The sequence below is a fragment of the Tachyglossus aculeatus genome, chromosome 14 (assembly GCF_015852505.1).
Source record: "Tachyglossus aculeatus isolate mTacAcu1 chromosome 14, mTacAcu1.pri, whole genome shotgun sequence".
Classification (NCBI taxonomy): domain Eukaryota; kingdom Metazoa; phylum Chordata; class Mammalia; order Monotremata; family Tachyglossidae; genus Tachyglossus; species Tachyglossus aculeatus.
In genome coordinates, this window is record NC_052079.1 from 17644850 (window position 1) to 17659176 (window position 14327).

At 45.6% G+C, this 14327-nt stretch overlaps 1 protein-coding gene across 7 annotated transcripts in view; it reads right to left on the minus strand.

Moving 5' to 3' along the window:
• Nucleotides 1-14327, minus strand: part of GRIP1 (glutamate receptor interacting protein 1) — a 337553-nt gene that overhangs the window by 83775 nt on the left and 239451 nt on the right. For all 7 annotated transcript variants that reach the window (XM_038756957.1, XM_038756956.1, XM_038756959.1 and 4 more), the window contains exon 2: nucleotides 9772-9852. In XM_038756957.1, coding sequence (XP_038612885.1) covers nucleotides 9772-9852 — 81 coding nt within the window. The remainder of the gene's footprint in view (nucleotides 1-9771; nucleotides 9853-14327) is intronic.

The window sequence follows — 14327 nt, forward strand, 5'->3', positions numbered from 1 at the left end:
GAGCGCTCACTATATGCAGATCGCTGTACTTGGGAGAGCACAATACAATAAACTGACACATTCCCTGTCCACAACAAGTCAATTTATCCCCACTGCTCACCAGCCAGACTCCTCTATCCCTTCGGTGGGCCTGCTACTGCTCTCTAGATTGTAAATTCACTGTGGGCAGGGAATGTGTCTGTTATATTGTTATAGCGTAGGCTCCAAAGTGCTTAGCACAGTGCTCTGCACACAGTAAGTACTCAATAAACCCCACTGACTGACTGACTCTCATGAGAACTGAGAGAGGGGCCCGCAGACCCCCTGCCCTCACTCCTTGACCTATCTGGAGGTGAGATACCAATCTAAAGTCCCCCACCCACTCAATCTCAAGATCACCCAGCAGACAAATGGTGGAGACAGGATTAGAACCCAGGTCCTTCAGACTCCCAGGTCTGGGCTCCAGCTGCTAGGTTCCAGTCGGGCAGAAGTGCATGAATGATGGGTTGGAGACTGAAATAGAGCTGGGAGGTTTTCATCGTTATGTTATTTACGAAGGGCTTTTATGTGTCAAGCACTGGGGTAGATATGAGTTAATTGGGCCAGACCCCTGTCCCACATAAGGCTCCCAATATAAATAGGAAGGAGGGCAGTTATCGAGTCTCCAATTTACAGATGAGGAAACTGAGATTCGGAGAAGTCAAATGAATTGCCCAAGGTCACACAGCAGGGAAATGGCAGAGCTGGGGTCCCTCGACTCACAGGCCCACGGTCTTTACACTAGGCCACTTTGTTCCTAACTTGGAAGAGGTTTTCATTTGATTTCAGGAGAACTCCAAAGCCCGGGCTCTTTCCATTGAGCCACGAACTCCGTCCCCATCCCCTCCGTCTTACCTCCTTCCCCTCCCCACAGCACCTGCATACATGTTTGTACAGATTTATTACTCTATTTATTTATTTTACTTGTACATATTTATTCTATTTATTTTGTTAATAAGTTTTGTTTTGTTGTCTGTCTCCCCCTTCTAGACTGTGAGCCCGCTGTTGGGTAGGGACCGTCTCTAGATGTTGCTGACTTGTACTTCCCAAGCGCTTAGTACAGTGCTCTGCACACAGTAAGCTCAATAAATATGATCGAATGAACTAAGCAGCCATTGGAGGTGAACGAGGAGAGGAACGAGGCATTCTGAATGCTGATTCAGCATACACCGCCAAAGACTCAAACCGTGGGAGAATTGCCGTAGGTGAGGTAACAGACTCATTCCTCTTAAATCACTAAGCAGAACAATTTTGGCTTCCCTACCTTTGCCACTCACGAGTCTGTTTATTCGGTTTTCCCATTTCCCCAAATTAGATAAGAGACAACAGCAGAGCAGGTCATTTCAATTATTCTCTCATTTCACTGTAGTGCTGGATAGTCAAATCAAACTGTTCATTTTTTCCCCCCGGGGTGATTTCAATTGGATTCGGCACACAACGGAAATGTACCAGGCTAGCCCGTCGGCTGCTCAGTGAGGACTCTATATACAAACCTCTGAGTGCCTATGCCAGAATTAAATTTGGTTTTGCATTTCCAGATTGATACAATCGAGTATTCTCTTAAACTTTGCATAACCTTCTTCCTAAAGCAGCTGGGTGCAAACTAATCCTAAATTTCTCTCCACTTCCTTTTGTTAAGATTTGGCAGGAATGTCCCCTCTTTCTAAGACTCCAGGGACACGGACCTATTCAGTTGCGGTGCAGCGTTGTGAAACCAGAGGAAGATTGTGCCCTTTAAAGGTCTCTAGTTTCCAGCTGACCTATATTCCATCAGTCCTGGCTAGCGGATACCTGCTTCCCGAATTTCAGCTTGATGCAATCCAAACGCTGGCTACGTTCTTTGCTCCGGATCAGAAAAATATGACAAAAACTAAGCCCCCCTCTTTATTTGTGAACCCAAGCACCCAGATATATTAAAATCCGTGGATCCACAGCCCATAAACAATCTCCACGCAGTGTATGCACCAAGATGGCCGTCTGAGAGATACCTGGATTCTTATCATGATGGCATCCTCAGAAAAAAAATCAATCTGTGGTTTTATTGTGCACCTTTTCTCTGTAGAGTAGTTTTGAGCCCTTTTCATCAAGAAGCTTGCAATACAATAATAATAATAATAATGATGATAATATGCTAAGCACTTGCTATGTTGGAAGTCCAAAGGACCTGGGCTTCTAATCCCGTATCCATCACTTGTCTGCTGTGTGACCTTGGGTAAGTCACTTCACTTTTCTGTGCCTCAAAATGGGGATTAAGAGTGGGAGCCCTATATGGGAAAGGGACTGTGTCCAACCTGTTAGCCTGTATCTACCCCAGTGCTTAGTAAAGTGCCTGGCACATAGTAAACGCTCAACAAATACCAGAAAACAGACAAACAAACAAGGGACAGGAGTTCCAGGAAGGAGGAAGTGTGTGAGCCAGGGGCTCGAAGTGCAAGAAACTGTGTGGCTTAGTGCATGGGCTGGGAGACAGGGGACCTGGGTTCTCATATCAGCGCTGCCATTTGTCTGCTGTGCGACCTTCAGCAAGTCACTTCATTTCTCTGTGCCTCAGTAACCTCATCTGCAACATGGGGATTAAGACCGTAAGCGCCACATGAGACAGGAACTGTGTCCAACCGGCTTAGCTTGTATCTACCCCAGTGCTTAGTACAGTTCCCGGCATATAGTAAATGCTTAATACCATGAAAAAGCACTGTAATAAGCACTGAAGCAGATCAGCCAATCAATCAATGGTATTTAGTGAACACCTATTTTGTGCCAAGCGCTGTCCTGAGCCCTTGGGAGAGTACAATGAGGTAGAAGACACAATTCTTGCCTTCAAAAAGCTTGCAATCTTACAACAGCGATGATAATAACAATAACGATAACAACGGTATTTGGTAAGCACAGATCAGTCAATGATATTTACTGAGCACCAAACAGACACACCATGCCATTGGCTTTAAACGCTTAGTACTGTGCTCTGCACACAGTAAGTGCTCAATAAATACGATTGATTGATTGATTGATTGATTTAAACTACTCAATCAGCTCCTACCTTACCTAATATCCCACTAGAATCCCGTTTCTACTACCTTGGTCACGGAACCCCGGTTCTAATTCCGAGGCCACCACTTGTCTGCTGTGTGACCACGAGCAAGTCGTTAACTTCTCTGGGCCTCAGTTTCCTCACCTCCTTCCCTCTTAGATTATGAGCCCCGAGTGGGACAGAGACGGCCTATCTGTCCACACCAAACAGAAACTCCGCACCATTGGCTTTAAAGCATTCAATCAGTTCACTCTCTCCTACTTCACCTTGCTGCTCTCTGACTCCAACCCAGTCTGCATGCTTGGCTTCTCTCACGCCAACCTACTCAGTGTACCTCCATCTCATCTGTCTCTCCACCACCCCCCATCCTCCTTCTGGCCTGGAACTCTCTCCCTTCATACCTGAGAGACAACTTTTCCTGCCTCCAAGACCTTACTAACATCACCCCTCCTCCAAGAGGCCTTTTCTCAGCCCTTATTTTCCCTCCTCCCTCTCCCTTCTGCATCATCTTCGCATTTGGATATGCACCCTGTAACTACTAGATATTTACTGCACCCTCAGCCCCACAGCACTAGTGGATAGAGAATGGGCCTAAGAGTCCGAAGAACCTGGGTTCTAATCCCTGGCTCTGCCACTCGTCTGATGTGTAGCCCTGGACAAGTCAATCCACTTCTCTGGGCCTCAGTTGCCTCATCTGTAAAACTGGGATGAAGACTGTCTGTCCCAGGTGGGACAGGGGCTGTGTCCAACCTGATGATTATCTTGTATCTACCCCACTGGTTAGAACAGTGCATGGCACGTAGTAAGTGCTTAACAAATACCATCACTATTATATCCATAATTTATTTTAATGTCTGTCCAGATTGCAGGCTTCTTATGGACAGGGAATACCACGACTGTTGTGCTGGACTCTCTGAAGCCCTTAGTATAGTGCTCTGCACTAAGAAAGCATTCAATACATACTACTGATTGATTAGTACAGTACTTGGCACAAGGTAAGAGCTTATAACAAATACCACAATTATTAGTCCCCTCTCACTATTAGAATTTTGAACAGTCCTCCGGTTGAAATCCCTCATGACTTCTTTCGTTTTGCTGCTCTACAATAAATAAGACTACTGGCTAAGCCTAGAATTCATCCTTTTCTGCTGATCAGGCATTTTCTCTGGATCCCTAGAATATTATTAGCCTTTTCTCAGGGAAGGAGGGAAACAGAGAGAAGACCTCTTGGGCTTCCACAGTTAAACTCTGCAAGGCCATCATCAATTTATCCCATCGGCCTTAGGTAGACAGAAATGACCTACATGAACAAGCCCACACTGGGGAAGCCACGAAGCCAGGCCTGGAGGCCAGAGGACTTGGGTTCTAATCTCCATTCTGCCACTTGCCTGCTGTGTGACCTAGGGCAAGTCACGTCACTTCTCTGTTTCCTCATTTGAAAAACAGGGATTCAATACCTGTTCTCCTTCGTACTTAGACTGTGAGCCCCCTGTGGGATAGGAAATATATCCAGTCGGATTAACTAGCACAGGCCTGGGAGTCAGAAGGACTTGGGTTCTAGTACCGCCTCCACCACTTGTCTGCTAGGAGACCTTAGGTGAGTCATTGCACTTCTCTGTGTCTCAGTTACCTCATCTGGAGCCCCCTCTTTCCTCTCCCCCTCCCCAACCCCCATGCCCATCCTCCTTCCCCTCCCCACAACACCTGTATATATGTTTGTATAGATTTATTACTCTATTTATTTTACTTGTACATATTTACTATTCTATTTATTTTGTTAATGATGTGCTTCTAGCTTTACTTCTATTTATTCTGATGACTTGACACCTGTCCACATGGTTTTTTTTGTTGTCTGTCTCCCCCTTCTAGACTGTGAGCCCGCTGTTGGGTAGGGACCGTCTCTATATGTTGCCAACTTGTACTTCCCAAGTGCTTAGTACAGTGCTCTGCACACAGTAAGCGCTCAATAAATACGATTGAATGAATGAATGAATTATTAAGACTGAGATCCAAGTGGGACAGGGACTGTGTCCAACCTGATTAGCTTGAATCACGTTAGAACAGTGCCTAACACATAGTAAGCACTTAATACCACAATTATTATTATTCCTCTTATTGATAATACCATTGCAAAAATAATAATACCTTTGATACATTTTCCATTCAAAAAAATCCCCAATCTAAATGCTTTTTATTCAATGTTTACCTATAGGGCAGGATTGAAATTTAGGTGTCATCATATTATCTGGGTCATTTCCACTCTCTCCTTACTGCCAGAAATTTTACCAAGTCTTAAGAAGTCAGCTTTCTTCCATGCGGGGCCATATGGGGATAGGATGAAGATGACAAGTTGCCATGAATAATGCATCCCAAGCTGTCAGAGAGACATTTAATCATTCCCTTCTTGAAGGATACAGAGATCTCCGGGCAGGACAGCAGACCGATTAGACCTAGGGCCCGCAGCAACTGTTGGAGCAATCTCCTCTGTCTGATCCCCAAAAAGGACCCGTATAATATGACGACACCTAAATTTCAATCCTGCCCTTTAGGCTAACGTTAATGAAAAGCATTTTGTGGTGGGCAAGGGTGGATTTTTTTGAGTGGCAACCTTTAATTTGGAACCAAAACACTATTACTTCTGAGGATAGAGGGGAAGAAGCCAGGATCTGCCTCCTAACTGTGAGCTCATCGTGGGCAGGGAATGTGTCTATCGATTGTTATGTTGTATTCTCCCACGTGCTTTGCACACAGTAAGCATTCAATATATTCAGTTGAATGAATGAATCTCTCCAGAGGGACCCAGCGACAAAACACCCCAAATCATACGTCTGGTATTCAAATCACTGGGAGTGTGTGGCTAATCCCATTCTTGGAACAGGTCCTGGCCTGGAAATACTGCGGCAAGAAAAGAAATAGAGGCCACATACCTAACTAGTAATAATAATTCTGATATTTGTTGAGCACTTACTATGTGCCAGGCACTGTGCTAAGCACTGGGGAAGATTCAAGGTAATCGGGTTGGACACAGTCCCTATCCTACATGAGGCTGATTGTGAGCCCTTCTAGACTGTGAGCCGGTTGTTGGGTAGGGACCGTCTCTATAAATTGCCGATTTGTACTTCCCAAGTGCTTAGTACAGGGCTCTGCATACAGTTAAGTGCTCAATAAATGTGAAAATGAATGACAGAGGCTCACAATCTCAATCCCCACTTTACAGATGAGGTCACTGAGGCCCAGAGAAGTGAAGTGACTTGCCCAAGGTCACACAGCAGACAAGTGACAGAGCTGGGATTAGAACCCAGGTCCTTCCGACTCCCGGGCCCTAGCTTTATCCACTATCCAGAGAAGCAACGTGGTTCAGTGGAAAGAGCCCAGACTTTGGAGTCAGAGGTCATGGGTTTAAATCCCAGTTCCACCATTTGTCAGCTGTGTGACTTTGGGCAAGTCGCTTCACTTCTCTGGGCCTCAGTTACCTCATCTGTAAAATGGAGATTAAGACTGTGAGCCCCACATGGGACAACCTGATCACCTTGCAACCTCCACAGCGCTTAGAACAGTGTTTTGCACATAGTAAGCGCTTAATAAATGCCATCATTATTATTATTAACCCATGCTGCTTCTCCATATGCACAGGACATTAAGCTGTAAACCCTGGGGAGAACAAGCAGGCATTTATAACCGGGCTTCAAAGCGCAATTTGTATTCCCACAGAAGTGGCCACGTGAGACCGAAGGAGAGATGAACTGGGGTGAGGGTGGTCTGTTTTGTTTGTTTGCTTGTTTTATACTACTGCTTAAGCGATTACTATGTGTCAAACACTGTTACAAGCGCTCAGTTAGGTACAAGTTAATTAGGTCCGACAGTCTCAAGAAACAGGGAGAACAGGTGTTGCATCCCTGTTTTACAGTTGAGGAAACTAAGGCACAGAGTCATACAGCTTGCCCAAAGTCATACAGCTGGCAAGTGGTAGAGCCAGGATTAGAACCCATTACCTCTGACTCCCAAGCCTGTGCTCTTTCCACTGAGCCATGCTGCTTCTATACTAAGCCATGTTGCTTCTTTACTAAGCCAGACAATTAAGAACAGCAGGGCCTTAGGTGTCTGGCACTTAGTAAGCGCTTAACAAATGATAACTAAAAAAACAAAATCCAATAGGAAAGACAGTTTAGGGAGAAATGGCCCAATCCACTGTATGAACTCTGGTTCTCCTAGGTGTGAAATTCACACTTAAGATGACAGTGAATCCAGCGAAGATGACATCCGTTTTAGTTCCACACCAAGCAGCCTGAGAGACCTGAAATGGCTTTTCTTTCCATGAGAACCTATCAAATTTCCTTCAGCTTCTGCCTCTCCTGAGAAGCCCAGACTTGAACTAATATCCATCCTTAGTCAATCAAATCAATCAATCAATGGTACTTCCTGAGCACTCAACTGGTGCAGAGCCCTGTCCTAGGCAATCAGGAGAATACAATACGGGCTGGTAGACGCGATTCCTGTTCACAAGGAGCTTACAGTCTACAGGAGGAGCTCACAATCACGAACCTTGCAATCAGGCAATCCGTAATATTTATCGAGTGCCTCCTGTGTGTAGAGCTCTGTACTGAGCGCTTGGGATAAGGCTGGCAATCTTTGCCCTCCAGGAGATTAACGTGTAGTTTACAGTCTTGCATGAGGAATGACTAGAGACTGTAAGCTCGACATAGGCAGGGAATGGGTCTGTTTATTGTATTGTACTCTCCCAAGTGCTTAGTACAGTGCTCTGCACACACTAAGCACTCAATAGATACAACTGAATGAAGGAGCCAAGAAAAATACCCAGACATCCTTGGAAATATCAACTTTCACTCTCTTCCAGTCCGCACCACCCAAAGTCCCATTTTGCTTAACAAGTTTTGTTTCTCCCAGGTAAAGTTGCAAATTAGTATTTATACTTGTGAGGTGATTTAGGTGGACATAAAGCTCTTTTCCAGCCAATGTGATTTTGAAATTCATGCAGTGCCTCTGGCCAGATCAGAGAAGCACACTTCTTGTTCCCTAACAGAGAATGCCAAACACATAACTAGAAACCAGATTACAGCTTGCTAAGGAAATGAAAAATGACCCACCTTACAAATTCTTCAGAAAATATTCATTTTCTGTATTGAACGAGCATACGTACATAAAGGGTCAGGGCTGGAGAAGGCTTTCCAGGAGTTCCTCATTCAGACTGTAAACTTGTTATGGGCAGGGAATACATCTGCTAAATCCACGATAATATGGTTTTGTTAAGGATTTACTACATGTCAAGAACTGTACTAATCAGGTTGGACACAGTCCCTGTTCGACATGGGGCTCAGTCTCGATCCCCATTTTACAGATGAGGTCACAGGCACAGAGAAGTTAAGTGACTTGCCCAAGGTCACACAGCAGATGAGTGATGGAGCAGGGATTAGAAGCCAGGTCCTTCTGAATCCCACACCCATGCGCTATCCCCGGGCCATGATGTACTGAACTCTCCCAAGTGCTTAGTACAGTGCTCAGCATATAGTAAAAGCTCAATACCATTGACTGATAGATAGAAGCTCCTTGTGAGCAGGGAACGTGTCTACTAATTCTGCTGCCCTATACTCTCTCAAGCGCTTAGTACGGTGCTCTGCACATAAGTGCTCAATAAATACCACTGATTGACTGAGTGCCTTATTCCTCACACTCTGCCACAATCCCTAACTATAATGTATTTTTGTGTCTGTTGCCTGACTAGATTGTAAGACCTTTAATAATAATGTTTATGGCATTTGTTAAGCGCTTACTCTGTGCCAAGCACCGTACTACGTGTTGCGGCAGATATTAGACCATCAGGTCCCACACAGGGCTCACAGTCTAAGTAGGAGGGAGAACAGGGACTGAATTCCCATTTTGCAGATGAGGGGACTGAGGCACAGAGAAGTGAACTGACTTGCCCAAGGTCACCGGCAGGTAAGTGGAGGATCCAGAATTAGAACTCAGGTTCTCTGGCTCCCAGGCTCGTGCTCTTTCTACTAAGCCACGCTGCTTCCTTGGGGGTCAAGAATCACCTGTACCAACAACATAGGACCATGCTTTCTCAAAAGCTTTGTACAGTGCTCTGCACACAGTAAGCACTCAATAAATACCATTTTTATTGCCTGACCCATCCACGCCCATATGGGGGACTCCAGAGCCACTGATCCCAAGGTCCTCAATCATATTTATTGAGTGCTTACTGTGTGAACAGCACTAAACGTTTGGCAGAGTACAACAGAGCTGGTAGACACTTTCCCTGCCCACAACGAGCTGACAGTCTAGAGGGGACTGTAATTAAAAAAGTTTTTAAAATCATAATTGTGGCATTTAAGTACTTATAGTGTGTCAAGAGCTGCAGTAGAAACAATCCAATCAGAGCAGACACAGTCCCAAACCCACATGGGGCTCACAGTCTAAAGAGAAGAAAGACTTGCCATTTCATCCCCCTTTTCCCAATGAAGAGACTGAGGCCCAGAGAAGGGAAGTGACTTGTTCAAGGTCACCCAGTGGGCAAGCGGCGGAGCCAGGATTAGAACCCGGGAATCCCGACTCTCAGCCCCGTGGTCTTTCCACTAGGCTCCGCTGCCAGTCCCCTGCAGAGAGATGGATGAAATGAGCTCCTTGCTCTCCGCGGGTTCACACTCACTGGGCCCCTACAGCATCGGAAATCGGTGAAAAGAATGTAAATCCAACTGCCGCTCTACCTGGGATGCTCTGTCTCCTCACAGCCAGTGCTCCGTCGGGTGGCTTTGTCTGGTTGGAAGATTTAGTGTAGGGACTCTCATCTGAAAAGGCACAATGGAGGGGGAGGTTAATGTCCATCCTGACCTGGGCCCGGCGAAGACTCGTCTGACGTTCCCCGTCTCCAAAAGACTCCATCCCAAGATCCTTCTGTTAGGATCCCAAACCCAAGAAGGAAGGAAGACAAGAGATGGAATGGGTTAGTGGAGGATGATCAAATCTGGCAGGGTGTTGCACTGCACTCTCCCAAGCGCTTAGTACAGTGCTCTGCACACAGTAAGCGCTCAATATATACAATGGACTGGCTGGAAATAATCCATTTACTCTAGGGTTCTTCTCTCAAGGACTTCAGTCCCACTGGGGCCACTGGCATCAATGGCATTTCTTGAGCGCTTAGTACGTGCAGAGCACTGTACTAAGCGCTTGTAAGAGAAGAATGCAATAGAGTGGTCCGGCAGACACATTCTCTCCCCACAGTAAGCTCCCAGGCTAGAGGATGAGCATCTCCTCCAAAAGGCCAGGAAGAGGATGGGTGCCTGGGGAAAACTGCTGTTGAGAACTTTCCATATCAACCAATCAATCACATTTATTAAGCACTAACTATGTGCCGAGCACTGTACTAAGCATTTGAGAGAGTACACATCAATAGAATTGGTAGACACGTTCCCTGGCCACAACGAGCTATTGGGAAAGCCTAAATGAATACAATAAATCTAAGGGGGAGGGCAAGGGAGACTGCCTTCTAGACTGTGAGCCCGTTGTTGGGTAGGGACCCTTTCTATAAGTTGCCAACTTGTACTTCCCAAGTGCTTAGTACAGTGCTCTGCACACAGTAAGCGCTCAATAAATACAATTGAATGAAGGGAGAGGGGTGTAGACTGCCTTTCCCAGTAGTGATAAAGGAGAGCCGTGTGACCTTGGACAAGTCACAACTTCTCTGTGCCTCAGTTCCCCCATCTGTAAAACTGGAAGTAAATCCTACTCCCTCCTACTAAGACAGTGAGCCCTATGGGGGGCAGGGACTGTGTCCAACCTGATTAATGTGTATCTATCCCAGCGCTCAGGACAGTGCTTGGCACATTGTAAGCACTCAATAAATACCACTGATGATGATTGTGATGATGAAGAAGTCAGGGGAAGCCTTTGAAAAGGCTCAGAGGGGATTTGAGACTCTGGACTAGGTGAAGGGCAACAGGATATGAAACAGGGAGGGAGAGACAGGCAGCATGGCCTATTGGGAAGAGCCCGGGCCTGCGAGTCAGAAGGATCTGGATTCTAATCCTGAATCCACCACTTGTCCGATCTGTGACCTTGGGCCAGTCTCTTCACATCTCTGTGCCTCAGGGACCTCAACTGGAAAATGGGGATTAAGACTGTGAGCCAAACACCGGACGTGGATTGTGTCCAAACTGATTAGCTTGTAATCTACCCCAGTGCTTAGTACAGTGCCTGGCACATAGTAAGTGCTTAACAAATATCATTTAAATAAAAGGGGGAGAAGGGGCTCCTGATGAAGGTTCTTCTAGGCCCGAGCTGGGCCCTCCTATCAGAAAGAGATGTCAGATCTGGAGTGGCTAGGTCAGAACAGATGCCAATTTCAGCAGCCGAGTGCACAATGAATTCTCTGTGCTGAAGAGAAGCAGAAGTAACAAAAAACGGGTTACAGTCTGGAGCCGGCAATCAGAAACCGGAAAGAGATTTGGCAGGAGGATGAAAAGAATGGATGGAAACAAGAAACACAGACAGAAGGTGTCTTCTGGGGAGACATCAACAGTTCAGGCTTGGGGAAGTCAAGACTTTGAGGGGAAGATGAGTTAAACAGATTACTGAGTGAATGAGGGTTTGGGGTGGAAGAGTTGTGAAGGGTTTCAGGCATCTTTCTTCGAGAGAGAACAAAATAACCGAACTAGGGCTACAACAGGACCTGTGACTGCAGGATAAGGTGACTGGGGGAGACGCTGAAAAGACCATAAGCGTGGAAGGGTGGACTTGCATATTGTATATTCCCTTACGGTAATCACGGAAGTCCGGGAAGAGAAGGAATGTGTCCCGAGAAGCAGTGTGGCCTAGTGGAAAGAGCACGGGCTTGGGAGTCAGAGGACCTGGGTTCTTATCCCGGCTCTGCCAATTGCTTGCTGTGTGACCTGGGGCAAGTCCCTTCAATTCTCTGAGCCTCTGTTTCCTCAACTGAAAATGGGGGTTCAATACCTGTTCTCCCTCCTAACTAGACTGTGAGTGCCATGCGGGACAGGGACTCTGTCCGACCTAGTCCCTTGTACCTATTCCATCACATAAAGCCGTGTTTGACACATAGTAAGGGCTTAATAAATACCATTGAAAACGAGCTGATAAGGGAGCAAATCTTTCTGCTAAAATAGAAGAAGAGGACCCTTCCTGATTGGGATTGAATAGCCAAAGGGATGAAGAGATAGGCTGGAGGAGTCATCCTTAAAACATTTGTGCCTAAGTAGAATTGATGTCCCAGAAAAGTCTAGCCAATGGCCCAGGGAGAATGGAGGGGGCTCAATGGTCCCTGCGGGCCATAATGGGTAGGATTTTATGGGAAATAATTAAAAGATTAGAAAATGATCTTGCGGAGCAAACTATTAACCACTACGAGGAGCCAATTCAGAAACAAAACTATATCATCAGAACCTATTAATTCACCGAACTAAGTGGCTCAGGCTTCGAAAATTGAGATCCCAGATTCCCCTCAGGATGCAATAAAGGTTGGACCGATCCCCTAGTGCTTATTACAATGAACACGAGCTGTATAAACAATAACAAAAAAGACAGGATTAAAGAAACGACGACGAAAATCAGCTGAGAAGAAAATAAACCGTACTTCCCCAGGCACTCTCCATGCTTTCTTTGAGATCCGGTTTCAATAATTTCCAAGCTGTAAACCAACATTTTTTCAACTCCCAACTCTACCTGCATCAAAACAATTTGCTTCTTGACTCTCATGATGATGATGGTACTTGTCAAGCGCTTCCTATGTGCAAAGCACTGTTCTAAGCGCTGGGGGAATACAAGGTGATCAGGTTGTCCCACGTGGGGCTCACAATCTTAATCCCTATTTTACAGATGAGGGAACTGAGGCACAGAGAAGCTAAGTGACTTGCCCAGTCACACAGCTGACAAGTGGTGGAGTGGGGATTAGAACCCGTGACCTCTGATTCCCAAGCCCAGGCTCTTACCACTGAGCCACAATGCTTCTCATCTTTACATTTAAAGATCTATATCTGATCTTATCTCACCTTGACTTCCTGCCCTCTTGGAAGGCTTTCTAAACTCTACTTTAGGAACATTTCCTGAAAACACCCCAAGAAATATCTCCTTGGTCATAACATTCCCCAAGACCCTTAAGCACTCTTAGATCAATCAATCATATTTATTGATCACTTACTCTGTGCAGAGCACTATACTAAGCGCTTCAGAGAGTACAGTGCAACAGAGTTAGTGGACAAGTTCTTACTGAGTCATTTTCATCATTCATATCCCCCCCCCATTTTATCATTACTATTATTACAATAACAGTTTTCTTTAATTGCTTATCCTGCAGTAGATACAAGATAATCAGATTGATCACAGTCTCACGAATACATGTGGCTCATAGTCTATAAGAAAGGGAGAACAGATATTCTACCCAATTTTACAGATGAGGAAACTGAGGCCCAAAGAAGTTAAGTGACTTGCCCAAGGTCACCCAGCAGCTGAATGATGGAGAAGGGAGTAGAACCCAGGCCTTCTGACTCCCATACCTAAGCTTTTTCTACTAGGCCATGTTGCCTTGCAGCATGGTTCAATGGAAAGAGCACGGGCTTATGAGTCAGAGGTCATGGGTTCAAATCCCAGTTCCACCAATTGTCAGCTGTGAGACTTTGGGCAAGTCACTTCACTTCTCTGTGCCTCAGTTCCCTTATCTGTAAAATGGGGATGAAGACTGAGCCCCACGTGGGACAACCTGATCACCTTGTATCCTCCTAAGTGCATAGAACAGTGCTTTGCACATAGTAAGCACTTAAATGCCATTATTATTATTATTATCATCCATTTAGATCAGTTTCCCTTTTCTATTAGCTTCTAAGCTTCAAAGGCAGGGACTACATCTTATTTTTGCTCTGCATGCCAACTCAGTGCCATGGTTTCGGCAAAATAGATGAAGCTGGGGATGACTTTCCAGGTTTTAGAGAAGCAGCGCGGCCTAATAGAACAGGGTCCTAATAGAATAGAATAGAATAGACCTGGGTCCTAATCCAAGTTCCACCACTTTGCTATGTGACCTTGGGCAAGTAGCTTAACTTCTCTGTGTCTCTGTTACTTCATCTGTAAAATAGGGATTAAGATTCTGAGCCCCATGGGGAACTGAATCCAACGCGATTATCCTGTATCCTGGAGTTGTTGTTGTTGTTTTTGTTTTTACAGTATTTGTTAAATGTTTACTCTGTGCCAGCCACTGTACTAAGCACTGGGGTAGATACAAGCTAATTAGGTTGGACACAGCCCCTGTCCTACA